The sequence below is a fragment of the Ilyonectria robusta genome (assembly GCF_021365365.1).
Source record: "Ilyonectria robusta strain PMI_751 chromosome Unknown BGZ61scaffold_17, whole genome shotgun sequence".
NCBI classification, from domain to species: domain Eukaryota; kingdom Fungi; phylum Ascomycota; class Sordariomycetes; order Hypocreales; family Nectriaceae; genus Ilyonectria; species Ilyonectria robusta.
The window spans coordinates 972,018-999,239 of NW_025764451.1; the positions used below are offsets into that span (position 1 = coordinate 972,018).

Consider the following 27,222-nt stretch of genomic DNA (forward strand, 5'->3'; position numbering starts at 1 on the left):
AGAATACTTCAAGCTCCATTTTCGGGCGTGTACTTTTGTTCTTCACCAATCCTGCTCCCCAAGGTGCTTGGAAAGGAACTCCCTATCGTGGGTCACGGGGTTGAGCCGTGACAGACTCAAGACGTCTGATTCGTCGACAGATTCCCAACCAAGGGTTGCCGCCCTTCGGTCATCTCATGGAGCACCAACCAGCCATTGCAACGCTCCAGCAGATCAATTATGCCTCCCACGATCCATACAGAGAATGAATGGGCCCGTGTCCAGCCCTATATCACTAAGCTCTATTCGGATGAGGGGAAATCACTCAAAGAACTGATAGAGAGAATGAACCAGGACTATGATTTCCATGCCACGTGAGTGATGATCCAAACACTGTTTTAGAACGGGACAGGGGTGGGTGCTAAAGTACTTACAGAGCAAGAATGTACAAGCACCGCCTTCAAAAATGGGGCTTGGATAAAAACTTCAAAGAAAAGGAAGTGGTTCACATGTCTCTTGTCAAACGACAACGAGATACCCTCGGGAAACAATCCCTCTTCTATGTACGAGGCAAACAGGTCGACTGGGATCAGGTCGAAAAGTATCTCCATCGCAGGCCGGATCTGCAGACCAAGATCAATGCGGGCATGCTCAAGATGAGCAGCTCTAGCTCTAATGTCGTCTGCCGCTCTCCATCACCAGATCCGATCCTGCATGCATCTAGCACTCTTCAACATATGGATGAACTGCTGAGGTCGCTTGATGGCTACTATATTTCAAAGTTTGATGGAGTCACGAGCTCAGATCGTGCTGATCTAGTCAGCGATGATTATGTCACGATCCGATGCCTCAGAAAACTAGATCAAGCTCGCACCATGATATACGCGGACATGCTGGACTTTGGCTTTCGCATCCTAAACGAGGCTCTTGATGATCTGAGATTTGTGGTGAGGGGCGAATACGCCTCCCTCATGTTCCATCTCTTCGATGTGGTCACATTATTTGACCGGCGACACACATCCTTGATAACCGAATTACTACGTCACACGTATGGAATCCTGTTGATCACGTTTGGAGAGAGTCACCCTTTAGTGCGGCTACTGCGTCTATTTATTACTCTGTCGCAACAAGATCGATACGAGATTATTTCGAGCCTCATGAAAGCTGTTGTTGAGAGGTTCGAACGTCTCAACGTCGATGGCCGCATGCTTGAAAGGCTCAAATGTCACCAGTTTTTGCTATTGGACCACATGGGGATCAACGGGATCCAGGCAACGACTACGTTCCCAGAGATCGATGCGTCTTCTACGGATGCAGTCAGCACTGGCTATTTTGGCAGGTTTGCTGGTCGGTTGATCTTCAACGAGCAGTTCGAGGAAGCGGATCGCCATGTGGATTTCATGATCCCTTGGCTCGAGAACCCGGAAAATAAGCAAAACCCTGCATGGTCAGATATCCAAATGTTTTACTATCACGTCAAAGCACATGGCTCATTTTCGAGGGGCAATGATGCTTTAGGCGAGGTGTGGCTAGGAAAGGTCAAGGAGCATTCAAAACAGTATTTCTCGGAAATGTAACAAGTATTATTTGGCATAGCCCCGAGCGGAACCTGTTCTGCAGGTCAACAAGTCGGTTGGTCGTTTCTCAAATCCCATTACTTTTCCAAGGATTAGCCCGCGTCTCTTCATTTTATTCTATTTAAACCCACATGTAAGAGCACGAATCATGCACGCATAGTGGCAGAGTGACGGAGAAAGCGTCTCAGGGTTGTGCAAATGATGAAACCATGACTTCGAGTGCCCAGAGTGTCCTCTCTTACCTAGGCGAAAAAGCTTGGTTATGATTCTGAACATTTGAAGAGGTGACCACGTCATCCGGATATCCTGCCTCATTAAACTTTTCCCTTTCGTACTCCCTCTTTCGCATTCGACAAACCCTTCGTGTGAATTCTCCTGTGGCAAGTCCAATTAATCCCTCAACATCAAGGGAGCGGTAGCTAAGAAATACTGTCCAGAAATTTTCTAGTCATACGGCAATGCAAAGTGGAAGCTCGAGTCATGCCTGGGTGTGGGCTACGTGATTGCTTCATGCTCGCTCAATCCGAGCTTGTGGGGGGGCAATTTTGAGGGTCAGGTGTTAACTATGCTGACTTTGGGCTAGGACTGTGAGCACAATTGCCAAGGCAATCTACAATCGTCTTTGACATGTATCGCTCTCTTTGGGGGAGGCAATCCACTTTTCCTTGTGTATTAGAAGCTTTCTTCCTATTTCCACGTGTGCGAAGGCTCTCTTGCTTGTTCTTAGTGGCTTAGCATCTGGACTAGACGGAACATTTTTCTTAGTTGGTATTAATTGGCAACATTATCGAGGCTTCCATAGCCTCCTCTATGCTTTCTGCGAGGGGAACAGGGATCTTCGTGGCTTTGAAATGCGTTACCTAACTGCTTGACTCTCCTCTAGCGAAATCCTTGGGGCGGGGTGTTACAACGAAGCGTGATGAAGCCACATCCCATTTCAGTCTGCTAACACATAGCCCAGATAGGCTTTAATACCATAGTTCTCTCGCAGGTATCCCATACTCTTTGAGCATTTCGGTAGTTACCTTCCAATAGGGCTTGCAAAATTCGCCGCACCGACCCTACCCTACAGCCTAATATTTTTCTGGGGCTGCGGAGGGGTCTCAAGATGGAAAATAAAAAAAAAACCCTGACAGGAACTCATGCTTCTTGAGTCATGCCAAAACATCAGTCCCGTTGAGACTAGGTCTGAGTCTGAGTCGCCAATTTAACCATGGTAAACTACGCTTTTTGCAGAGCGAGGAATGGCCACCACACATGAGGAGACACTCAAATATAAGAGAACGCCACACCCAACAACCTGCCCCAGTCTACCATCTTGTCCAAACATCCTATCTTAAAAGATGGCGGCGACATGGTTCTCAAGTTTCCCCCTGCGTAGACCTGCTCGATCCTACATCTAAAGCCTCTATTACGAAGAGGAGTTCGCGGCGGTGGAACTCGATTAGTGCCATCAAAGACATCGGAGTGGCTTGGCTAATTAAGCGGAAAATTGCACGTACAGGGGGCGCACAGACAACTTCAGGGGGTTGAAGCAGCTGAAAGTCGTCATGCACTACTATGTTTTGGACTTAGCGTTCGGCTTCATCCGCGTCCCAAAACTCCGAGGCTTGATTGATCTGGAAATCTGGGAATGTCCCTTGGTACTCCCCGGTACCTGTCTCGAAAGAGTGATAGTTGGCAGCCCTACCAACCGTCTTGCGGAGGATCTAAAAAGCTTATCGCCAAATTTCAGACTGAGTACTGTGTGACTGTGATTGGAAGGCGAAACCGAGTGGAACAAATACAAGAGCAGAAGATCGATTGGATGTAGCCAAGACACGACATTTAGCCCAAAACCCCGATGACTTTACCGACATCAGCTCACTCAACCGAGCAACATGCGACTGGTGAACCGATCTGCTACACCGGCCAACTACCGACTGAGTGACATGCTTTTGGAACAGGGGCAGAAAGATGAGGGCGCTAATCTGGCTAATGAGTCGTGATAGTCTGACAGGCACTGGGTCGACAGGGGTTTTAGCGACTTAACTTACTTGTTATGAACGTCTATTTCCGGTGCTCTCTAATCATGCCCAGCTGAGAGGCAGCCGTTTCGCTTAGGATGACCAGTTCAGTCACTTAACCCCCACGTCAACTCCCAGCGATTTCCAAGCAAGTATGCGTTGGTGAAACAGGGGCACACTTAAGAGACACTGGTGGTGTGCGATGGGTGGAACGGCCGTGACATGCGGATGAGAGCAATGTCCATCTGGGGAGGTCAAGACTCATTCCAACGAGCCACGACACATCACTTCATCTGTTTCTAGGTCCGCCTTGAACCAGGAAACAGTGTGACAGCCATCATCTTGTCACGTCACTCGCCACGAGGAGTCGGGTCTACGCCCGCACCTTATTTGATCCTCAGGTAGTATCGGCCCCGCGAGACTTCACTGCTTGCTGTTTAGTGCTGTGTTTAGTACTGCTAGGTTTCCCCACACTTGTCTTAGCCGAAGAGATGGTGGCTGGCATTGGCTCCCTTTGGCTTTTGGGGGCACATTGTGGTGCACAGTTGTGATGAGTGGCCATCAAAAGTCCACTCACATGGCACAAGTGTGGCAACGATGGGGCTCAACGTGGCTATCTAACCGGATGAGCCTTAATCAACACTCTCTGTAGCGCAGTGGTACACAAATACAGCTCGCAGGCATTACGAATGGGAGTTTGTGTACAGCATCTTGTGGGCCTAGAAGGTAAAGATGAGCGGTCAAGTTAAGGAGGGATTCCGATTGGTATCTTATTTACAATACCGTGGGCGGTAGCTGTGCGGGCAGTCGAAATTTGCTCAGATAGCAAGTCTCAGCGCACCGATAGTTTCGGCCGCTCCGAAACGAACTCCATACCGACACAGGTATAGCTTTTGGTGGAGTTTCTCGGCTGTTTGCATCTCGGTGCGTGAAGCTAGGCACGTTTGCGCATTTTGACTATAAACAAGAAACGTCCAGTAGGGGGTTGCTGTTCTTCTGAGCTAGGGAATCCGACATGAGACCCTGGTTCGAGCCTGGAAGCAATTTACTGGTTGTCAAAATCTTTGTCGGCTATCCCGGATGATCTTCTTCATCACCTTAGTCATGATTATGCTAGCATGGGTTCATGGAGACAACGGTTTATGTATCAGGTTCACGCCATGAACTCGTCGAAAATTACCATCTCGTACATACTCTGCTTATTCTGCAACTGAAGTAAGTACAACGCCGCCAGTCCTTCCAATTCTCCGGGGCAGAGTGTTGACAAGTTGACAAAAAAAGAGAATCATGGCGCCAAACTCAGCGAATCCTGCCCCGCAACGACAATGCGAGACCGAACCCGAGGATTCAGCCACAGCGGACGATTACGTGATGGCGTTGGAGGCAGAGGTTAAGAGGCTCAGAGAAGAACAAAGCTGCGATCCCACCATCAAGGCGTTGACATTACGCAACAAAACACTCAAAGAACAACTGCATCGTCTGAAAAGGGACCTCGAATTTGATGAGTTATCACGAAGTAAATAGCACATCGAGTAGATTTCGAATATTGCCATAATATAGGCTTATGTCTTTTTTTTTTTTGCCCATTGTGAAAGTATTGAGAAGGAAATGACGTTGCGTGTTTTGCAGACGGAGCAAGCTCGTTCCACCCCCGTAGCCTAGTCCATACTGATTCATATTCTTCTTCACTATCGGATAAGATCGGAATATCAAAAGTGTCATGCACGGAGCACATGCTGTTCCGACGACGCCATTTGAGTGGCAAATGATCTACTACGTAGTACGCAACTGCCTAAACGGTATCAATGAGTGGAGCGCAGGTCCGCAGCAGGTCGTCAATGGCCTACTAACGGCCAACCTGAGGGACATTCTTAGCAAGTAAAGCTAACAATGGGACAAACTAAACGCAGTATGTAAGTGGTATAGTAGATACCTATTGCATATTTAAAAAATATTAATAGATTTTAATAGCCTTTAATAGTAGCACAGTAGCTGTAGAAGCCGTATCTGCTAAAATACATTAGAGGTGAAAGGGTCTTAGTACAAAGACTTCAAGAGGGAACCAGAGGCTCAACATTAAAAAGGTACCTTGAAAATAGTATTAGAGTATTGCTATTCGCACACATTCAAAATGCTAATCGCACACAAGTACGACCTTTACGCCTAAGCTTAGTGCCAGGCTTAAGGTATCTTATTCTGAAGATTGTCCAGTTTCTCCTTTAAAATAAATTAAAAGATAAAATTTAAATAGTAAAACTTAGAGGATAAATACTTAGAATAAAATCTATTTAGTTTTTTTTAGATTTAACTTACTAATAGGTATATTATTAAGGCTTCTTAGTGAAATTAGCTTATATACTTAAGTATACGAGTAATATTTTGAGTGTGTGCGAATAGTAATATTCTAGTATTATTAGCGCAGATTAATTACCCAGTTAAGATAGAAATCTAGGGGTTTACTTAAACAGAGTAAGGTTTCTAGCCAAACTCAAGATGATTTGGAACAGCGTTCAGAATAGTGATTTCAATAATACTGCTAAGAATAATGTAAAATAAATTAGTTAATAAATATTAGAGCTTTGGAAATACATGTTGATCAAGCTTTTCATTCATGGCTTGCTTTAAAACTACACACAATACTTTAAGTAGTAGGTTTATGTAGAAATTAGTAACGAAGTATATGGCATAACCTGCGTTAAACTGCCACTAGTGTAGATCTTAGTAGTAGCAGTACACATTTTGATAAGAACTTGAAGGATGGAAGCAGAGAAACACTCGGGAATATATGTATAGCGGTTTATCTCGTAGAGAGTTGTAGGGCGGGATGATACTATTCCGACGGCCGAGAGCCATAAGGCGATCTCTGCAAGTACTAAAAATATTTAGAGATGGGGCCGTTGAGATACGGCTATGTGCCCACCCGTCTAAACTAGGAGGGTAGGATTTTCAGCTGTCGTCAGGGGTGGAGGTACCCTGCTGCGAATCTGGGAACAGAGGCAACCCCCTCTAGCTTGTCTCGACATGGTATGACCACATGTAAGCCAAGAAATTGAGATCTACAATACAACATACAACGAATCCATCCTTCCATAAAGCTCCTATACCTACCTGTTTTGTAGGATTTATGGTCTCGGTCCACTGATGCAAAGCGGAGTGAATAACAAGGGCACATTATAAGTAGCCCTCTCCACCCAGACCATGTAAGCGCGGGAATTCCAGCTCCCCGATCGAACCAGAGATGACACAGGCCTCGCTTCTCACGCGCTATGAGCCTACACTTCATGGCTTTATCGACAGTGCCGGCGACGCCATGTTGGTGTTAGAAGCCTGTCTCCGGGGACATCTTCTCCACGTTCCAAGAACATTGCATCCCGATGAAGCCCAATCTGTTATCCAAAGCGGTTCAATCTTTGTCTTCGAGTCCCAGTGCTCAGGGATGAGAGAATGGAACGATTTCCACAGCTGGAGTAGTGGAACGCAAGTGGGCGATTTCCGTTTATGGCATACGGCGCGCCACAATCTCGCCACGGACGCAGACGCAACTCACGCGGAATCCCAAAACGCACAAGGTTTCCTGGTGAAACAAGCCATCGCTCTTGGCTGGAACGGAATTCAGCATCATGTCATTTCATATTGGACGTTGGGTGGTGTACAAGAAAACTCGCGGCGAGGTTCTGATGTGCTCAACAGACTCAGACAGGCCGGCCTGAGTGTACGCGAGGGGCTGGTTCAACAACAGAATCTACTCTACCCGATCCATCATGAACCTTGGGTCGAATATATGCTTAGAGCAAATGGACAGGTGATTGTGGACGCAGCACCACTTTGGACAGACTCATTGTCAGACTTTGAAGAGCGAGGTTGGAGGATGATCGATGAAGTACCTGTACTTTTACCCGATTATGCTAGAGAGGCAGCGGATGCTCTCCTCCACATTGCTAATGGAGAGGGTGATTATGTAGAGTAGGCTATGGCTGTTGGTCGTTGCACTACGGCATGTTTGCACTCGATATTTGTCATGTCTCATCAAATCCCTCCACACCGTTCGGCTTCTTCAATTAGTTCTTTCATCCCCTCACAGCAAACCGCCTAGGCCCAAGTCACCGGACAATAAAGATGTCCGTGCCATGACGTGGCCGTTAGACCCGCCATGCGAGCATACCCTCTTCAGGTTAGAATGAGATCCGTAATTTGGGCGTAACGGCCAGCAGTAAACTATGCCTGTTTAATCCTAGAAACAGATGGTAAACCGCGCAATCACGCATAATTAATCACCAACAGTGGGCTGCCAATACCTTAGTGTGCATTAGTTGCCAACTAAAGCGTAGATGGCAATCGCACTCGGATAAGAAAAAGTGAGCTGTTTCCCCTGGTCAAGTGGACCGCAACACCCTAGCTCATTTTAACTTCAAAGAAACATACACGAGGGCTCTTACGGAGTAGAAGTCAGAGAATCATTTTAGGCTATGCTACGCAATATGTTAGTGGCGTTATGTGGCGGAGTAGCGGGTTTGTAACTTTGGTTGGGAAGCTAAGTCTAGCTGGGCAGTGTATCCAACAGGCCATTAGCTTCGTGGCGTTTACACAGGCGTAAATTGATTCCAGCGGGATTTTCAAGAGATTTCATAAGACCTGTCAGAGACCTGTGCCACAATGAAACATTGAACATGACTCGTAGGCTATTCGTTCGCTCAACATGGAAGAAACCCCTGCCTCCCTGTATACCTCTCCGCCTTTTCTTGTCCGTACGCGCTATTCCTTTCGGCCAGAACAAGTCCACCAAACCAGTAACATCATCTCGTTCAAGCAAGGTCAACTGGGATTAATACACGCCGTGGATGCTTCAGGATGGGGATACTGCAGTTTGTTGGAGTCTGGTGCCTGCGGATGGATCCCAACCAACTTTTGTGCAGAGTACCAGTCACGAGCGATGAGAACTCTGCTGAAGGCCACGATAGCATTTGAGAATGCTCTTCGCCCGAATAACAGCCTAAAATCACAAAAAACCTTCAGAAATGTCTCTACGGCTTCAATCATCCGTAGCATCAAGCAAATCCTGGTGTGCATCATCGTTTTCATCATTTTCGGTTGTTAGAGCTAATTATCTCCATAGGACCTAGAGCACCCTACAACCTCCGGTCGACCATCACGGACGAATGCTTTGCTTCGATCGCACCGCATGCTGTTGATGAAACAGACTTACCTTTTGGGAGAGTACGTTTGGGACATAAGAGACGAAACTCTCCAAACCTCATCTCAATGGACTCCCCTCCACGAAAGCCAAATACAGTCTCTTGTTCGGGCTACTCGGGACGTCTTAATGAGGGCCGCTACCTTAATAGACCTTCTCGAAGGAGCTTCAAGTCCAGCATCGTGCAATAATTCAGGTACAGTCGATGGGGATTGTCGCCCAGTGATGGCGGACCTTAGTATCCACCGAGATAGCCATGGCTCTTTCTATACGTTGTCTGATACTCCCGAGATCTCATCTTCAAATGAAAAGGACTTCATAGGACCATCACCCCATCATTGGACGGAAGAAAACATCGCTCGCGAGACGCGCTGGAGTCCAGAGAAGGAGAACGACAGTGACGGGAACACCAACTGCCAGGAACAAATCACGCCAGCCATGACAACCACATTCCAGCCTTTGCAAGAGTCAGAGGATGAAGGCCACACCTTTGAAGCCAGTAACAGTTTTCACTTGCATGTGGAAAAGCACTGGATAGAAACAGAGCAGCGTACCAGCATCACATTACCACCACTATTCTACGAGGAACATGGTCTCAAGGAAGGCGAGAATACTCCGTCGAATGCCACCCAGACAACCCAATCCGATCATTCAGGCCAACTCGACATCTCTAGCTCCAGCTCGTTTCTTTATGCCAAGATGGAAATTACTGGTGGCTCGTTGACAGCTCTAGTTAAGTATCTCGCCGAATGCGAGTGCAGCGCAACGAGGGAGGGTTTCGTGTCCTCTTTGCTTCTCACATTTCGCCAATTCTGCAAGCCAGGAGAGCTTGTCGACGCCTTGATTCATCGATTCGGCTGGGTTGACTCTACGAACACGTCGCTGGCCCCCCGAGTCCGACGACGAGTCTGCGACGCCTTGGAAATATGGCTCACGTCCTTCTGGGTCAAAACAACCGATGGTGTAGCACTCGAGCCCATTCTATTGTTTATAAACTCCAAAGTACGGCCGCTGCTCCCTAATACGGCAGCCAGCTTGATAGGAGCTGCAGAGCGCCTCGAGTTCAAGGAGGCTTTGACAAGGCCGACAACGGCCCTGGTCCCTGAACGAGACACTGAGAAGCAACAAACCGACATTGGTTCTCCGAAATGGAGCAGACTGAGTCCGCCAAGATATAACCAAAGCCAGCAACTGTCTATACTCAGGTTGTCTCACGTTCACCTAGCCCACCAGTTGACCATCAGCCAGATGAAGCAGTTCTGTGCGATAGAGTCTGAAGAGCTACTGGCTCGCAGGTGGACAAAGTGCCAGTCTACAAAAGCTCCGAATGTCACGGCAATGTCTCGCCTGACCAACAGTATTTCCAACTGGGTGAAAGAGACCATCCTGGAACAGGCCCATCCAAAGGCTCGCGGCACTGTCATCGAAAAGTGGATTCAAGTCGCGCATCAATTGTTCCAGCTGAGGAATTTCGATGGACTGCTCGCCGTTGTCTTCGCCCTGGGGGATAGCTCCATCTACCGAATGAGAGATACGTGGGACTCGCTTTCAACGCTCCATCTCGAGTCTCTCCATTCATTACAAATGGTGACGGATCCGTCGCAGAATCACAAGGCTCTCCGTGCCTTTACCGAAGGCGTTGCGAAACCATGCCTCCCATTTCTTGGCACCTACTTGACTGAACTGGTCTTTATCAGTGAACGCTTTCAAGAGGAGAGCAGTGTTGGGTTGAAGGGGGAAGGAAGCGCAGTTTCGAGCACTCTCGATCGCGTGGTGAATTGGGAGAAATATGCACGAACCGCCGCCATTATTAAGAAGATTCGAGATTTTCAACATCCTTTCCCCATCGCTGAAGATACAGAGGTGCAAGAATTCATCGGCGGTGAGCTCTTGCAGCTTGAATTGCAAAGACAGGAGGGCCTTCAAAAGGAGTTTTACCAAAGGAGTCTGGCCTTGGAGCCACCTGCAAGGAAACCAAGAAAGCAAATTAGCTTATCATCCCTCTGGACAGTAACGTCCAGGTAAATGATGTAGGCTTGGATAACTGATACAATCCGTTAATATTTACCTACGTGGTACCGTCTATGGAAACTTTAATAACAGTAATCGGTCACTGACTTTGGACATTTTCCCCAGGCATGACGACGAATGCGTCTAGTCAAGACACGCATAAAGCCGTATCATGCAGGAATTTGGTAGCACCCAGACACTTATTCCTTATGAGGTTCCCGCACTTGAGGCATATTTCTTGGCCCCTAGCGCGTTTGGAGGAGACCCGAGTCGCCGTCTGTTTTTCTCAGCAGCTTTTCTTCCCACCCTGGAGTCTGCAACATTGAAAATCGACCAGCCGGAAATGGCCCGGGCGAGACCTGATACTGGGGTGGGACCATCAAGGCCGGCGCGGGGTCCCGGCACGGAGTGGGGCGGCACCGGCGAATGATAAGATAAGCCATGATAAGATAAGCTCGAATTGAGCCACTTTTTGCCTGAGGCATCAATACGAAGTGGTTGTCATGGGCAACATACCCAAACAGCGCTGAAGCAACCACTTCCAACCGATCAGTTCGCATGCTCGTCATGATCGGAGACGGCATAATGCACCATGCAAAACGACGGCGACATTCGCAGTTGGATCGACGCCCTGCCTGATCCAGACGAATTCCCAGCATCACCGCCCACGAAGCTCAAACGAAAGGCGACGCAGGATCAACCGCCGAGTCCTCCAGCGACAGTCAGGATGGACATGGACGTCACACCGACCTCGAAGCGACAGCGAAGAAACAGTCCCGATGCAACGCCCCGTCTCCATCGCGATGGCCTCCCGAGATCGCCCACAGCAGCCTCCGTCTCCGACTCCAACGCCTCGTCTAAGCAGTCGCGCTCCTCGTCGCCGCTGAAGAAGCAAATCATGAGCCTCCAGCTCGACGACGCCGGCCTGGAGCTGCGTCCGCTCACCTTCGAAGCGCCGCCGAACCGCGAAGCCGCCCGTCTCCTGTCTCTCCTACGCGACATCGGCAGCGGCCTCGAGTTCCTCCCCGACGACCGACGCGACGAGGTCCTCGACAGTCCCATGGTCAAAGGCGCCGAGATCCGCCCCTGGCGATTCGCCTTCACCAGCGCCTCCCGATTCGAGACACTCCCAGGTCGCTTCCCGTCGCCGGAAGAGGTAGCATCCGTGTATAAATGGGCTGGAAACTGTAGTCAACTCGGACATGAGGAAGCAGGATGGAACCAGGAGGTGCACCATCGCCTCTTGGAAGCCACTCTCAGGAGCTCCGGGGAAAGCACAGAATCTCCCTTCGACTTTACTTCTTGGTACACCTCCACGAAATACCACCGACCTACGTTTATACTGACCCGCTCATAGTACCACTGCTCGGCTCCACCGGAGCTGGATCCCGAGATCGGCTGGACCCAAGATGGTTGACTTTAGCATCTATTTAGCCCCGGGTTACAAAAATGCTCCGTCTCCTCGGGCCCTTAAAGCCCTTTGTCGAAGAACAGCAACGCAGTCTGTCAATCATACTGACTTCAAGCGCCTCCAACTACGCCCCATCGTCCTGAGCATCGAGACTAAGAGTCCAGGGCAGCGGTTAGACACAGCAGAGGTGCAGATGGGAATTTGGCACGCGACCCAGTGGTCATTCCTTCGCTCCGCCCTTCTCTTGGCTCCAGGACGCACGGAAGCACAGGCAGACGAAGCCTTGTCTCGGCTTCCACTTATACCTGCCGTCATCGTCCAGGGCCACAAATGGCTCTTTGTCATGTCGACGCGCGAAGGTCCAAAGACCATCTTCTGGACCGAACGCCAGTTTGGAAGCACCCAGAGCATTCTGGAGACCTACCAGACGGTCATGGGTCTAAGGCAGCTGACTGCCTGGGCCGAGACAGTCTATTTGCCGTGGTTTAAAGCCGAAGTTCTAACGCCGCTTGGAGGTGACGGGGATGACGAGAATAGCTGAACCTTTGTATCATGAGATAGGTTAGAATGCCCACTAGTCTTCTCATCTCGATTTCAACGACATGGCCAATTCGGACAGGCCATGGGTTACCATGTTTCGTCCAGATCGTGCATTCGGTGAGGAGTTCACCAAGCGCCGTTCTCAAGACTTGATACAACTTGGAAAGCAAGACAACTTTGCTCTCATGGACAGCAGAGTTGCTGCGGAGGCATGCAATGCTAATCTTAATGTATAGTCGACTGGATCTAGTGCCAGGCCATACCTCATGCTAGTCTCGGGGACGGGCCTGGCAATTGTTGGCATCGCAGAGTCATCCCAGTTCAGCGACAACGAGTCTTTCCTGAGCATGGCGCGTGCTCATGCCGATTGACTTATCCCCAAGCTGTCTGAAAACCATATTCCTCCGTGCGATTTAATGTGGCAGAGATGGGAAAACAGCCGTTTGATACCACATGACAGCGAAACAGGGGAATTGTCAAATGTCGTGCCAATGTTCGGGGAAATGTATTGGTTCTTCAACGGAAGCACACCTCGTCGTATCCGTGGCTAGGTAGGAGCTTTTGACCGCCCACATATCCAAGTACTCAGAGCTTCAGGATATCTTCCGGGCCTAGCTCCGGGAGTGCCCACGGAAAGGCTCGGTTTCGAATGGCATCACTACGAGGACTTGGCCAATTGACACCGCTGGTTATTGGCTACACCTCCATCCGCACTCAGCTTAACAGTTGAGCTTGATGATATTTCCAATCAGTGGAACGCAAAACGCACCATGATGAGGGTCGGTTGTAGAGTCCCGCCACGCCACATCATATACATCGCTAATTGCCCTGTTGGCAAGGCCCTTGTCGGCCTGCAGGTTCTTTGTCCGTATTACCTGTGATTTGATATAAATTGGCAGGCGGTTGTGGAGGTTGCCCATTAATATTGAGTCTGCATTAGTAGCTTTGGGGCCAATATTGGTCGCCTTGAGGGAAATGACAGTCCAACGAAGCTGTTCTATGTGATGATGGCTGTACTACTTGACTTTGGCATTGGTGGGATAGATGTAAATGTCATCGCTTAAATTGTGGATAAAAATGCGACATTTTGACTCCGTGGAGGCGTACCTTGATAGGCTACAACGCAAAATATTAGGACCCGGTCCTGGGCATCCTCGAGTAATTTATGTTCTGCCACCAATCCTTTTATGGCAGTGCCATCCCATAAATAACTTAAAGAACTCACGGCCATCATCGTCACTAGAGGGGCCGTAACGGTGAACCCATATCTGTGATCTTGAATCAGGAACGGGGAGGTGAGACCAAGAACTAGTCACGCAAGGACAATGCAGTGAAGCGATCTAAAAGGCACCAAGCTATTTTTGGACGCCAATAAAATGCAAAGGAAACACAGAAATTGGATGAGCTACAAATGTTTTATTGAAGGAGTATCAAGTCCGAGGTAGGCGTGACACTGAACTTGGCCGCCGCATAAATCCACAGATAGGCTTGCCACGCTCGAGGATTAACAAACGCGGACAACTACCAAGTAGAAATTATTACAATTTGCTGGCAGAAGCTGCTCTTGGGATCCCAAACTTGGATATATCCTCGCTTGTCTTCCCATCTATCGCGAGTTCGGCCAGGACCCGACCAAAAGCTGGGGCGAACTTGAAGGCGTGGCCACCACCCAGGCCGACGATGATGTTCTTGTGTTCTTCCAGGGGGCTTATGATGAACTGGCGATCCGGGGTGATTGCGTATTGACAAGTGACTGTACGCAAGGGCAGTCCCTTTTCTGGTATGATTTCGTCCATAAACGACGTCAGTTCCTCCACCAAGTCGGGCGAATGGACGAAGGTGCGCTGCTCGGGTGCCATGAAATTGTTTGAAATGTCTCGGCCCGCCTTGATGGTTGGCTCTCCGTAGCTAGGAAAGCCATAAAACCACTTCTCGCCGCCCCAGATCCAAACAGGGAACTTGGTTGGTTCGAAAGGGGCCGTGTCATTTGGCTTGAAGTACGTGACTTGCTCTTGCATGACGGAGAGAGGAATCTCGGCACCAAGGGGCGCAAGGAGCTTGTTGATCCAAGCATCGGCTGCCAGGATCACCTTGCCAGCGTGAAATGCACCGTTGGACGTCTCAACAACAACGCCGTCGGCGTCCGGCGTTACTCGATCCACTCGCGTTCTCTCCTTCAGTACAGCTCCGTGGGCTCTCGCTTGATATTGCATAGCTGTGACGGAATGGGACGCATGGACGATGCCCGAGTCAGCCGTGTACACAGTATCCACGCTTTCGGGGATCTTGAACTGCGGCCAGCGTCGGTTGACTTGATCAGAGCTGAGAAGCTCGTACGGAAGCCCATTCGCCTCGAGGCTCTCAGTGAAGTCGCTGGCGGGATTTGGTCCATCTCGGGGGAAGAAGACAACGCCCCCAGTTATCGTGAGCATCTGCAGACCGCTTCTCCGTTCGAGATCTGCCCAGTCCCTATATGCAGCTTGGGCAAGCGCCACATATTCGGGGGCGCCGTACGAGGTTCTCACGATGCGCGAAGTGTCGTGAGAAGCGCCGTGTACGTGTCCAAAGTCGAATTGTTCGAACCCGATGACCTTGGCCCCCTTTACTGCTGCTTGGTATGCCGCGGCACTTCCGAGGGCGCCAAGGCCGACGACTGCCACGTCAAAATGGTCCATTTTAGGTTGATGAAGGAGGTTAGTGTGTGAATAGAATCATAACAAGTCGAGTGAATGGCCGTTAGTGTCTGGTTCTGGTTCTGAATCTATATGTACACATGATAGTGAAGGGAGCTTGCATCCTGGATAATGTGACGGATTCATTCCCGATGAATCACATTGTCGCCTACTACCTCTTACGGGAAGACTCCCGGGAAGCTGTCCACCATTCTTAGACTTGTTACCAACAAGTCAACCTTCGGATATTCCGTTCCCACTCACTGGGGCGGATTATATCCGAAGGTTCACTGTCCCGCCAAAACGGAGATTCCGTCCTCACCCGCTCCGCCCCCTTCTGCATTTGCTCTACAGGAGCTACTCCAAAAAATTGGTTTCGTCATCCTGGTCTTACAAGTGGCCACTCAAAGTCAAGATCTCACGACCCTGCAGGATTCGCGAGCTTCTGTGAATATCCCGGAGGAAGATACATATCGGTTGCGAGGGCTCTTGGGAGCTTCGTAATTCTTTGCAGTCGCTCTATACGCTAAAATTCAATTCCGATGATAAACAGCACTGGTAAAGACGGCTTATTTTACTAAACGTCCATCTTCTTGTCGCCGATTTCAGCCACATTCAGACCGACATTACTATGCAGCAGATGTATGTATAACCAAAGGTGCCGCTTCAAGCTCAAGTCCGTGGTGTCGTGAAGTCATGAGATGTATTATTTTTACATCGGAACATCACCGTCTATCAGTCTAAATTCGCTTTGAGCAATTTAACAGACGAGTTGAGCGTCCTTGATTTAACCCTATCAAAGTCTAGCTTTAACCTCATCAGGCCGTAGCTCGCGCCTCTCCGGTCCTCCTCGACTTCCATCTCCTTCGAAAGCATTGGAGTTACCTTTGAACTCTTCTCTGAATCTCCATTTTTCTGCTAGGTTTGCGGGAAGCAAGCCTTTTAACCCAAGTGACACGTATTCTCCCAGCACTGGCAGGAACTTGAAAGCGCTGGGCACCGTTAGCTTCCCTACGCAAGTAGTGTCTCTGTCCTCGGCTCCTGACGACCGGATCAACGTTTGTTTCACTTACTGCCCGCTCCCTCCGTCTGCAACAAAGAGGTTCTTATAATCAGGGTGGTAGTCCATGATGAAATCACCACTGGGAGTGTCTGTGTACCAGCAGAGTGCCACTCGCTGAAACGGACGGTCGGCCAATTCAGGCAGGATCTCTGCAAGTCCTTCCCTGAGCCTCTCCTCTCCATCCCGGGGCACAAAATTGGCCCGCTCGCGAGGTGCCTTGAGCGGGGGATTCGAAACGTCTGCGTTGAGGAGGGCCTTTTCTTCAGTCGACGGTGACCGAGTATAGCCCCAGCCGTGGATTGCCATCTTGAGCATCCGCGTTTCCTTGTGGGGAGGGAAATTGAACCAACCGGTGGAAAAGTTGATGCAGATGGGGAGATGCTTCAATCGCTCCATCTCATCGTCGGTCAGCTCCATGTAGCCAACAACCTGAGCTGTAGATAACGTGGAGTTGTAGAAAGGAGCAAGACTCGATGCCCATGCGCCGGCTGCAAGAATGAAGTGATCGCCTTTGATCTGATTAGCAGCAAGTGTCCGGACGGCGTAGATCTGCCCGTCCGAGTTGGCCTCAAAACCTATGGCGGTCCCGGCTCTGCCAGTGATAAATGACACGCCGAGCTCAATGCAATCATCCCGCAGCTGGCTAATTGCCTTGTGAGCATCTGCCCATCCCGCTTGAACGTTGGTATAACCAAAGAACCCAGGAGCCGCGAGGGGGCCACTTAGGGTAGGGTACATTTGCTTCGCCTCCCGGGCATTCTCCAGCCTTTTCCAGCGAAAACCTCGCTGATCCAGGGCAGCAGTGCATTTTTCAATATACAAACGTCCAAATGGCCGATCTGAATTCGAAGTGAGGATGAACGGCGAGGGGAAGAAGATGTTGTGATACTTGAGCATCTTGGACCATTTCTGATAGGCATCGTAGGCAAGGCGCAAGTAAGCGTCATCGCCATAATGGAATCGGATTACTCGTGAGATGTCAACACTAGAGCCATCTGGAACCTGCGAGTGTTGTGCTTGTCAGCTCCTCGAATACAGAGCCTCTCCACGGTGTATTAAGAATCATGGGCACCATACTGGCGGCATGTTCCTGTCAATCACGGTGACATTCTCATAGCCCTCAGAGGCCAACTGGCGTGCAGTAGTCAGTCCAAACACGCCGGCTCCCACAATGACGATTCTGTCGGATTTTTTCATCATCATGCTTGTCGGCCTGTCGGGGAGATGCGGTTGTCGGGGACGGAATATGGCCAGAATACTCCAAGGATACACAGCCCTAAGACTAATGAAAGCTCAACGAGAGATTAAATTGCTTCTTCGTTTTATTGCGGAGTTCCTCGATTAAGCCAAGCTTCCCTTGCTGAACGCGCAAATTCCTTAGTATCTGATAACGAACACCTACTAATCACCATGGTAGGCATCAATCTCGAGGAATCCTTCTGCTCGCGAAAGCGAGACGGAGATCCCGGTCAAGATTCCGCTCACGTGGTTGGCCCCATCGGGATCTTCGGGATCTTTCCGGCCAGTCCAAATTTGGCCAAGTCAAGAGAGTGGAAATACAGAGTCAGGAGTGAACGATACATCCGGGTCATATTTGTGTTCCATTGATTCATTCCCAATCGAGTTCTGCCTGCAAGAATGTAGATGCCTCTCTTGCCATCTCACCAGAACCCAAGGACTCCGAGATGCTCAAACGTATTCCTTCGGGCGTAATTCGCCCCCTTGAAGTTTGGTGCTCATCACGATGAAGCTAGATGAGCCTAAAGATGGTAGTGGAATTGTGGGGAACCTTATCATTTTCTTCCCCGCACTTATCTACCCCCAAGCCAAGTCACAGCTTCGATATCATGTCTCATATCTGAATCATCTGCTTGCTGTATCTATGCCTCCTCTTCATTCGACATCCCAGTTTAATGGTACCATGAATCCACGGAGATCAAGACAATACCGGCGTGTGGCCCAGGCCTGTGAAAACTGTCGGTACGCGTGACCTCAGCTGATCCACATCTGCACATGGACTGCTAGGCTGTCATGCTCACATCCGTTTACAGTCGGAAGAAGATACGTTGTCTCGGCCAAAGGCCAAAATGTTCGGCTTGCACCAGAATCGGCCAGCAATGTTGCTATCCCGATGACGATTATAGCAACGACCAAATTGCTGACGAAGTCGAAAGCCGGGTCGTAAGCATGAACCTGTGTGCGAGCCTGGATCTTGACTGACACAACCAGGCTGGTCGACTTCGGCAGCTTGAGCAGAAACTAGACAGAATAATCGGCAGAACCGAGTATGTTTGACAGACCCCCTTCCTGCAGCTTTATGTCCCTGGATCGAATTGAAGTCTTATACAACATAGAAAACCTCAATCCACAGATCAAGTCACCCCTGTTTCAGCGTTTGGCGCGGGGTCCAGTAATTCACCTTCATCGCCAACTACAGAGCTAACCAGCCCCCTTGCCTCGTGAGCTGCATTTATCCTATGCGACTTTACATTACGCTGACTTTTCAGAACACAATTGCCCGCCGACATTATTACACAGGCCCTGGGTGTCTACTTTGAGCATATCCATCGTCAGCCATTGTGGCTCTTCGATCCATCCAGCTCTCCGACACCGGAAAATAGTGAAGAGCTCATCTGTGCTATTCTAGGCCTGAGTCTTACTTGTAGTCCCACGAGTTTCACCAGCGCAGATCTACGAAGCCCCGACTTCTACGCTGCTAATTCTCGAAGGCTGATCATGGTCAAGATAGCTGATGGCAACGTGAAGCTCCAAACTCTGCAAGCATTGTGTCTATTGGCTTTCTTCAACGTTGTTTGTAAGTCTCAAATCCCTCCAAAGGTATCTTATATGGTGCTAACACCAGGGCCATTCACAAAGCCGGCGATCTTCGTCTGGCTGGTCTCAACCTGAGTATTGCCAAGAATCTGTTGCAGTATTCAATGCTGCAAAATGGCTTTGCACAAGAGTCGCCGTCACCGGAAGAGCGATCAAAGCTATTCTGGAGTATCTCCTTCTTGGATAAATTTTACGGACTCCCGATCTTAGTCCCCTCCGTGACTGACGACATTACTTGTCCGCGTCTCTCATCAATTGAGGCGACCTATAGTTCGATACCTGGTCCACCACTTCCTCAGGAATCTCGTACTGATACTTCCGGGGACGGCCTCCACGATGTGTGGGCACATGCAGTCAGAATATGCGCTCTATGGGGAGATGTGAGGAGGTTCGTCTCAAGGTGTGTTGAAGGCATAGCGAAGGCACCGTGGCAACCAAACTCGGACTACATCACGCTGTGCTCAACGCTTTTGGAACTTGAAATCTCGCATCCCAATTCATTAAGCTACAACACAGTCAAGTACGTGGATCGAGCTAGCCAAAAAGTTCAAGAAGATCGGTCAAACTGGCTTCCGTGGGTTAGGCTACAGGTGACCTATCACGCCATCCATTGTGTACTCAACCACCCGTTCGTGTACTCTTTCCAAGCTTCAAAGCAGAGCCTCGGATCAAACACTTTTTGGCGGACGTCCTCGGAGACAGCGCTCCGACATTGCACATGGATCTCTCGACACATCAGAATGGCTAGAGAAAAGGGCCTCGAGTTAGCCGATCCTTTCTTTGCCCAGGCGGCAGCTATTGCTGGTAGCATGCACTTGTATTGGACACGAGCTGAAGATCCTGTGCTACGGGCTTCTGCATCGACCAATTTGAATATTTGCACCGCGCTCATCACGGAAATGAGTCTACACTGGCCAGTCTGTCGATCAATTGCAAGTCGCTCGACCCACCCTACCAAGTCTTCACTAACACGGTACTACAGGGGAATACTTTGCAAGAATTTGTAGATATCGTCACTCCCCCAGACCAAGGAACCGCATCCAAGACGCCCACAGTCGTAGCGACAACGTCCTTAATGTGGCTACTACTAGATGTGTCATCGCCCCAGTTCCCTGGCTATGTTGCCGACAAATCGGGTAGCAAAAGGAGTAGAGGGGTTGGACTTGACATTGGTGAATTTACCGCTGTGGATGATTCAGATATGAACACGCACGAATCCGACATGCGAGAATCGACGGCGCACTATGCTTCACCTCCCGAGTGGCTCTCCCCCAGGCCGGGCGACCCTCTATCAACAGACGATGCACAAGTTCCAGTCAATACTGGACAGACAGAAGAGTTTGGCAATTCCTTTCATCAAATGCTATCCAGCCGGGAAGATGGCACGACTAGCTTCGATCCATCATGGGGCCCCTGGGAGCAAATCATGCGCATAGGAGATGGCTCTGCTTCTGGGATGAACTGGTGGGATTCTGGCAACCTCTAAAGTCCATGTATTAGGGTTTGTATTGCAAGGGGGACAAGAGGATATAGCATTTTATAGTACCTCGTTAGCTGGAGCCTAGTCATTGAAGTGTTAATTCAAGCTTCAAGCGAGCGATGCATGCGGATGCTTTCTCTATCGGGACTATAGTATACAGGCGCCACTATTTAATTTAATGCACTCAATATCTCACGAGAATGAAACTGATTGCGATAAGCTCCTCTTACACCTTGACGTTTGGTATAAGCCCCAATCGTAACAGAAGTAAGATTTAGCAAAATCACCATAAAAATATTTGGTTTTTTTAGCTTTACTCAATATCATCAGATAGATCAAAGCCATACAGTAATCTCAAACAGTAGGAATAAACAATAAGGGCTACACCCAGCACCAGAAGAAACAGTAGCTGAACAATAAGGTTGTTGCCCACCGGTCTCTGCCTGAAGCTTCCATTCAACCCCTCTAACTTCAACCCTATTGTCTGCAGTCAACGACCTTGCTGTCTGCAGTCAACGACCTTGCTGTCTGCAGTCAACAACCTTGAGATAGTAACCTTATTCCGAGCAATAGGATATAAGAGAGACTGACGTCTCCTATCGTCAAGGGACCAACTTCCCTTCTGACACTTATCCCATCTCAATAAATTTCATCTGAATAACTTGTCACTATATCGACTATCAATCGCAAGGCCCTTGTTACATATATCCCTGCACATCAGGGATACGAATCTGGATTCCGGCACAGCACAGGATTCCATTGGAATCTTCGAGACGAAAGGGAAAGATGCAAGCTGGATAACCATCTAAAATTCCTTAGAGAAAGAAACCTCCTAGACCTCTCACCACACCACCCAGAACGCCTGGATAGAAACTAAAGGATTGCGTTAGCTATTTTCGGATGCGGTCTGTTTCTTAACGATAAGAATAGAGCCAATCTGCAGGGAAGTCAGGCCACCGGCATCGATATTATATTTATCCGGATAGAAATGGGCGTATTATATAACCTGGCCGATAATATCGAAAACACCGACGACGACAGGGGCCAAAAGTTCCTCGCAGAAATTAGCCGTGAAAAATACAACCCCTGGTTCCAGGAGTTATTGTGCTGCGTCGGGCTGGTACGGATGCTAGCCACCTAGGGTGCTGGCTGGAGGGGGATTCGAATGAGGATCTCGGGGCGTTAGGTCGGGTCGTGGGAGTTTTCAGTGCATTTATCAAGGTTAGACTGGGTTGAAAAAGTTAGATAGGATTCCGGCAGAGAAGAAAAAAGCAGCTTGAAACCCAAAACTTGGGCCTTGGCAACTGTGACGTGCGCGCAACGAAAATGCAGTAAATTCAAATACTAGGTTCCCTCATCGAGGGTTACTATAAAAATATATACCATAAAAACATACACCAGAAAAACATATACTATAAAAACATATACTATAAAAACATATACTATAAAAATATATACTATAAAAACATATACTATAAAAATATATACTATAAAAATATACACCATAAAAACATACACCATAAAAACATACACTATAAAAGGTAGAGGGCAATGGAGCTTAAATATGCGATAATTATAGAAGGTCATTCGAATCTGAGTATCACCATGTTTATTTAAATTCCTCAACCTCCCATAATTCTTGCAGACCATGATTGTGGTCTGTTGCGGAGTCGCGGACCACCTCACGAGGAATTTCGCCCCTGAGGCTCATATGGAAGAATAACTGACACTACACCCAACACGACAAACAGAGCTGCCGAAACGTACAGCGGAGTCACAGTCGCTGTATTTGCCTCGACGGCTATGAATGCTGAGATCAACCCCATCACCCTGTTCATAGCCACCGCGATGCCATTTCCTGTAGCCCGCTGAGGCGACGGGAAGACTTCAGCCGTGTACGCATATAGTGTTCCGTAGTATAGGTTGATGCAAACAGCTACCCTCTGCGTTAGTACGGACCTAGGGATTTATGGATCAACTTACAAATGCAGCAGCTCAGCGCGAGGTTCTGGGCTGGTGTCTTGATAGCTGTATAGCCAAAGAAGAAAATACCGGTGACCATGGCGCCAATGCTCATCGTGTATCGACGTCCAAGGACATTTATCTCGGCGAGGCCGGCAGCAATAAGAGGGCCAAAGATGGAACAAACGTTGGTAATGGTGTAGTCGCGCCACGTCTCTGTAAATGAAGGCACATAGCCTGGAACTCGGGTGCTTATCAACGAGCTGCCAATTTGTTTTCATGGTTAGCCTTTTCTTCCCTGGAAATTGTGTTTGGAGATGGATTACTCACGGAAGATACAGGAAGAACAATGGGTATCCAAGTCCAATCAAAGTCCACGAAAGCCAGATCAACACGGTTGACAGTCCCAGCTTTCTTGTGGCGAAAAGACCTTTCGACTGGCTCACAAAAGCTCTGCCGATGCGGAGCGGCATCGACTTGTACGAGCCCTTTTCAATACGATGGTCGTCGACTGAGCCACAAGCCTGAAGTTGCGCAACCGACAGGGCGCAGGGCCGGTTGTGTTTTTGGGCGAGATCGTGAAGCAGAAACACGAGCTTCTCGTCCTGTCCGGTGCTAACCAGATACTTGGGTGTCTCTGGGAGTCGAACAACGAAGATACGTAGAATAGACATGATGAAGAATAAAGAGCCGCCGGTGAACATGATAAGCCGCCAGGCCTTGTTGTTCTGCCAGGTGCATCTCTCGTCAGCACCATCACACGTCCAATCACTACGGGCTATAAAACGTGTTTCAATCGTCAGCAATGACCTCGGGATATGTAGAAAATAGAGGAAAACTTCTTACAGTAAAACCCCCAGGCAATTAAACCGGCAGAAGCTTGTCCAACGCCCCACCAGCCTGCCAGAGCCGTAATAACCCATTGCTGCTTAGCTGGTGTGAACTCGAGCATAATTGTGGGATCAAGGACCAGATTTCCGCCAGCCCCGAAGCCGAGAAGGGCGACGAAGATGCAATAGGCAACCCAGTTCGGCACGGCACCCGCAACAATGGTGGCAATAGAAGCGATGAACAACGTCGTGTTGAAAGCAATGCGGCGCCCGATCATGTCGGCACTGAAGCCCCAGAAAAGAGCTCCAATTAGAAGACCAACGTACAGAGCCATCGTCGCCGCGGTAGGATACCGGCCGGTTCCGAATTCGAGATAGGCTTGCGACGCTGCGACACTCTGCAGGAACGCGGCGAGTGAGTCGACGGCAAAGCCGAAACCCGTCAAGAATGAAAGCTTGAGATGGAAGCTTGTCCAGCCGATCTCGTTGAGGGCCTCACGCGAAAATGTTAGACAACTCGAAGGCTCTCATGCTTGATGTGGATTAATACCTCGTTGACAAGACAGGTCTTGGCTGTGAGCACCGGGTCCAAAGCATCTCCGAGGACATCCTGGGTGCTTCTGTGGGATGCAGGGCGGAGAGAAAAGCTGTCACCGCCCATGGGCGGCTTCTCCTCTTTGGCGCCTTCTTCGAGACCAAGGTTGATGGCAGCGTCTTTGGACGTCATGTTTACTCAGTATATGAGAGGTCGAGAGGTGGATGGAAGTGGATTGAATAAATTGGAAGACGAACGAGGCTTTTTAACTGCTAGCTGTGCTCCTTTACTTCATACCAAAGCATGGCAACCACCCATGCTCCACTCCATCCAGCTTAGCTCAAGGAGTACTGGAGAAGATGTATCTAAGCTGAGACTAGGTTGATCTTCCAAGGGCCAGAACGCGGGGTACAGGGTGCGTGTGGCTGATACCAAAGATATGGACTGTGATTGTCAGCGGCTTGTAATCTCGGGATCTCCCCGTGTTGCCCGTGGCCTGGCCAACTGACTTGGGGTTATCCAATGATGGACCATTTAGTTCGATGTCTAATCAAATCCGGATACCAATTGGCGCTTGCTTAGGTTAATTAGCGGGGGTTGGGTTGCTAACAGATTGTCCATTCGGTTGCTGCCTCATCCCCCAAGTCCAATATTTCCACCCTTGTATCAACGACAACAACCTCGGTCGTCGACGATTGGCAATGAATCAAGTGTACTTCACAGCGTAAAGTTCCAAGTCCACGATTGGCAAAGGAACATAATACGGCCGCGGTATAGTAGCTCTGTACTCCGATACACGTTCAATCAGAGACTAGACAAATAGCACCGACAGAGCGTAGTTATTGGTCTCAAGAGTCAAGTATTGCAACAAGGAATAACTAATTTGATGGAATCACAAATTAATAAGGAGCTCTCGTATTGTGTAACAGGTCAGGCACACCCTGGTTCTTTTGCACCGTGACTTGCGGGAGGGCGAAGCATCTCAACTCGCATCGTCTCCCAAACGGCAGTCTTCACAAGTGTTATCTGAAGATAAAAGTATGTTTGATACGAGGGCAGGGGTCGGAAGAGTCCCGATACGTAGTACTCGTGGCAAGACCAGCAAGACGCCGCCGCCTGACCACGAAAGCTGGAAGAGCTCGCATGCTACGCCCCCTGATGGGGTTAGATCGTCGTGGACTCATGGCATCCGACTGATGGTCCGAATTATTAGCCTCTCTCCGTCTGAATGGCAGGGATATCGCTTTACACTACTCGTGGGGTTGAGCCCGGATTCGTCGGATTCTTTCGGATTCTCCCCGACCCAGCACATTCACCATCGACCGATACGCAAAGTCTTCATAGTAAAGGTTGTTATCTAAAATGGTGAATGGAGTTCAATGTATTCAATAGGAGCGTCTTATCCGACCGGCGGGCATGTCGGTCAGGTTCCCCGTTCACATGACCACGGCCATCGCGGGTCACGGATTCAATCCGATCGAGGTATTCTCTCCACATTCAAAGAAATAATGCTCAAGCTTTATCTCGGCTATAATACAATAATGGTTTAAACTTCAACACAATACTAGTGACTTGCTCAGCAGCTCTCATCTTACCCCGTCTCTCACCATCATGCTACCCTTTACCATCGACCCTGTTGGTGGTCTTTTTGTTTTCGGCCTCGCTTTGATCGCAAAAATTATTTGGTCCGCCTACTCAGCACAAAAGACTAGCTCGCTAGTTGCGAACAAAACAACCAGTACTGTTCGGGCTCTGCCGGCGGCCTGGTATAGGTCTGACGAGATTTACCAACTTGAAAGACGAGCCATATTTGCCAAGAAATGGATCCTGGTTACCCATCAGCTCAGATTCACTGAAAATGGCAACTGGATCCGATTCAAGGAAGCTGGTTTCCACTTCTTTCTTGTCAAAAACAATGAGGGAAAGATCAAAGGATTCCACAACATTTGTCGTCATCGGGCCTTTCCTATCGTAACGAAGGAACAAGGGAAATCCAGTGTCATGTCCTGCAAGTACCATGGTTGGTCTTACAGCTTGAATGGACAACTTGCCAAGGCACCGGGATATACCGACATGAAGGAATTCGATAAGTCTGAAAATGGGCTATTTCCCATCCATGTGCATCTCGACGCAAACGGATTCATCTGGGTCAACTTGGATGCTTCAGACAAGCCTGAGCCATTTTCTAATGAGTTCAATAAGATCGATGAGATGTCGAGACACAAGGCATTCGATTTTACGGAGTATCACTTTGACCACACGTGGGAAATGAGCGGCGACTATAACTGGAAGACGTTGGCCGACAATTACAACGAGTGCTACCACTGCAAGACGGCCCACCCTGACGCCGGATCCGTTGCTGATCTACAAGCTTACAAGGTTGAGACAAGAGGCGGAAACATCGAGCATTTTGCCAATACCTCGGAGAAACAAGCCGACGAGGGTTTGACCATCGTCAGCAACTATTACTTTCCTAACGCATGTATGACTGTATCGTGAGTATCCCCTTTACTCCTACCGAAACCAATGCGTCGGCGTCTAACAAACGCAGACCACACTTCTTTTACATGATGCGGTGCGTGCCGACCTCACCCTTCCACTCCTCGATGGAATACGAGGTCTATCGACACAAGGACGCCAGCGACGACGACTTTAAGAAAATCGACTCCATGTTCAAACGGATTTTGGGCGAGGACAAATGGCTTTGCAATAATGCACAGGAGAACTTGAACTCGGGCGTCTTTGTCAACGGAGAGATGCACCCGAGAATGGAGCAGGGGCCTCTGTATTTCCAGAGCCGAGTGCGCGAGCTTCTCAACCGCCACAAGAATCTTGAGGAAGCTGCAATGCGAGAGATCAATCCCGCTCAAAGAGCTTTGCCAAAAGGCGCTTCTGCAACTCAAAAGGACTTGGGTCTATGTTCGGGCTTGGCATGTAGCAATCAAGAGAGAGCCTTGGAGTGGTGAGCTGGGTCTTTTTCTGGGAGGTGCTCAGATGCAGCAGCATCAAGCAGTCACTAAAGAGTGAAAGAAATAGGGCTACATGTATGGTCAAGTGTAGTACAAATAAATTGTCAGAAGCGGCTAAGTGTATGGAATTATATTTCCAAGGTTTAAGTATACTGCATAGAC

At 49.1% G+C, this 27,222-nt stretch overlaps 9 protein-coding genes across 9 annotated transcripts; 6 read left to right on the forward strand and 3 right to left on the reverse strand.

Moving 5' to 3' along the window:
• Positions 1-45: 45 nt before the first annotated feature.
• BGZ61DRAFT_425681 (Clr5 domain-containing protein) lies at positions 46-1,572 on the forward strand. Its single transcript, XM_046243657.1, has 2 exons — positions 46-353; positions 416-1,572. The coding sequence occupies exons 1-2, from the start codon at positions 220-222 to the stop codon at positions 1,554-1,556; spliced, it is 1,275 nt and encodes a 424-aa protein (XP_046101301.1). The 5' UTR covers positions 46-219; the 3' UTR covers positions 1,557-1,572.
• A 5,261-nt stretch (positions 1,573-6,833) lies between these two features.
• On the forward strand, positions 6,834-7,064 carry BGZ61DRAFT_311386 (gluconate transport inducer 1/Pac2; the record flags this gene model as incomplete). The annotated part of the gene is made up of 1 exon (XM_046238812.1): positions 6,834-7,064. A coding segment is annotated over one exon (231 nt), but the record flags the coding sequence as incomplete, so codon positions are not given.
• A 3,027-nt stretch (positions 7,065-10,091) lies between these two features.
• Positions 10,092-10,652, forward strand: BGZ61DRAFT_309607 (putative cell division control protein 25; the record flags this gene model as incomplete). Its single annotated transcript, XM_046238791.1, has 1 exon — positions 10,092-10,652. A coding segment is annotated over one exon (561 nt), but the record flags the coding sequence as incomplete, so codon positions are not given.
• An 844-nt stretch (positions 10,653-11,496) lies between these two features.
• Positions 11,497-12,715, forward strand: BGZ61DRAFT_358434 (uncharacterized protein; the record flags this gene model as incomplete). Its single annotated transcript, XM_046240963.1, has 2 exons — positions 11,497-12,068; positions 12,121-12,715. 2 exons carry the CDS (start codon positions 11,497-11,499, stop codon positions 12,713-12,715), a joined length of 1,167 nt encoding a protein of 388 aa, XP_046101304.1.
• Positions 12,716-14,252: 1,537 nt separating this feature from the next.
• BGZ61DRAFT_496379 (FAD dependent oxidoreductase) lies at positions 14,253-15,389 on the reverse strand (the record flags this gene model as incomplete). The annotated part of the gene is made up of 1 exon (XM_046251010.1): positions 14,253-15,389. The coding sequence occupies one exon, from the start codon at positions 15,387-15,389 to the stop codon at positions 14,253-14,255; it is 1,137 nt and encodes a 378-aa protein (XP_046101305.1).
• Positions 15,390-16,182: 793 nt separating this feature from the next.
• Positions 16,183-17,646, reverse strand: BGZ61DRAFT_359124 (FAD dependent oxidoreductase; the record flags this gene model as incomplete). Its single annotated transcript, XM_046241042.1, has 3 exons — positions 16,183-16,378; positions 16,460-17,451; positions 17,527-17,646. 3 exons carry the CDS (start codon positions 17,644-17,646, stop codon positions 16,183-16,185), a joined length of 1,308 nt encoding a protein of 435 aa, XP_046101306.1.
• A 724-nt stretch (positions 17,647-18,370) lies between these two features.
• BGZ61DRAFT_359060 (uncharacterized protein) lies at positions 18,371-20,770 on the forward strand (the record flags this gene model as incomplete). Its single annotated transcript, XM_046241032.1, has 7 exons — positions 18,371-18,435; positions 18,624-18,627; positions 18,679-18,734; positions 18,804-18,908; positions 18,957-19,237; positions 19,327-20,220; positions 20,283-20,770. The coding sequence occupies 7 exons, from the start codon at positions 18,371-18,373 to the stop codon at positions 20,768-20,770; spliced, it is 1,893 nt and encodes a 630-aa protein (XP_046101307.1).
• A 1,676-nt stretch (positions 20,771-22,446) lies between these two features.
• Positions 22,447-24,217, reverse strand: BGZ61DRAFT_358810 (major facilitator superfamily domain-containing protein; the record flags this gene model as incomplete). The annotated part of the gene is made up of 5 exons (XM_046241004.1): positions 22,447-22,700; positions 22,748-22,989; positions 23,057-23,504; positions 23,573-24,050; positions 24,107-24,217. The coding sequence occupies 5 exons, from the start codon at positions 24,215-24,217 to the stop codon at positions 22,447-22,449; spliced, it is 1,533 nt and encodes a 510-aa protein (XP_046101308.1).
• A 1,485-nt stretch (positions 24,218-25,702) lies between these two features.
• BGZ61DRAFT_358889 (Rieske [2Fe-2S] iron-sulfur domain-containing protein) lies at positions 25,703-27,057 on the forward strand (the record flags this gene model as incomplete). Its single annotated transcript, XM_046241011.1, has 2 exons — positions 25,703-26,586; positions 26,643-27,057. The coding sequence occupies 2 exons, from the start codon at positions 25,703-25,705 to the stop codon at positions 27,055-27,057; spliced, it is 1,299 nt and encodes a 432-aa protein (XP_046101309.1).
• Between the last annotated feature and the right edge of the window lie 165 nt (positions 27,058-27,222).

What these genes read in the sequence shown, in the direction of transcription:
- BGZ61DRAFT_425681 (XM_046243657.1), top strand. Translation starts at nt 220, where the DNA reads ATGCCTCCCACGATCCATACAGAGAATGAATGGGCCCGTGTCCAGCCC. An exon ending in GACTATGATTTCCATGCCAC is followed by an intron (nt 354 to 415) that starts GTGAGTGATGAT and finishes AAGTACTTACAG; the next exon opens with AGCAAGAATGTACAAGCACC.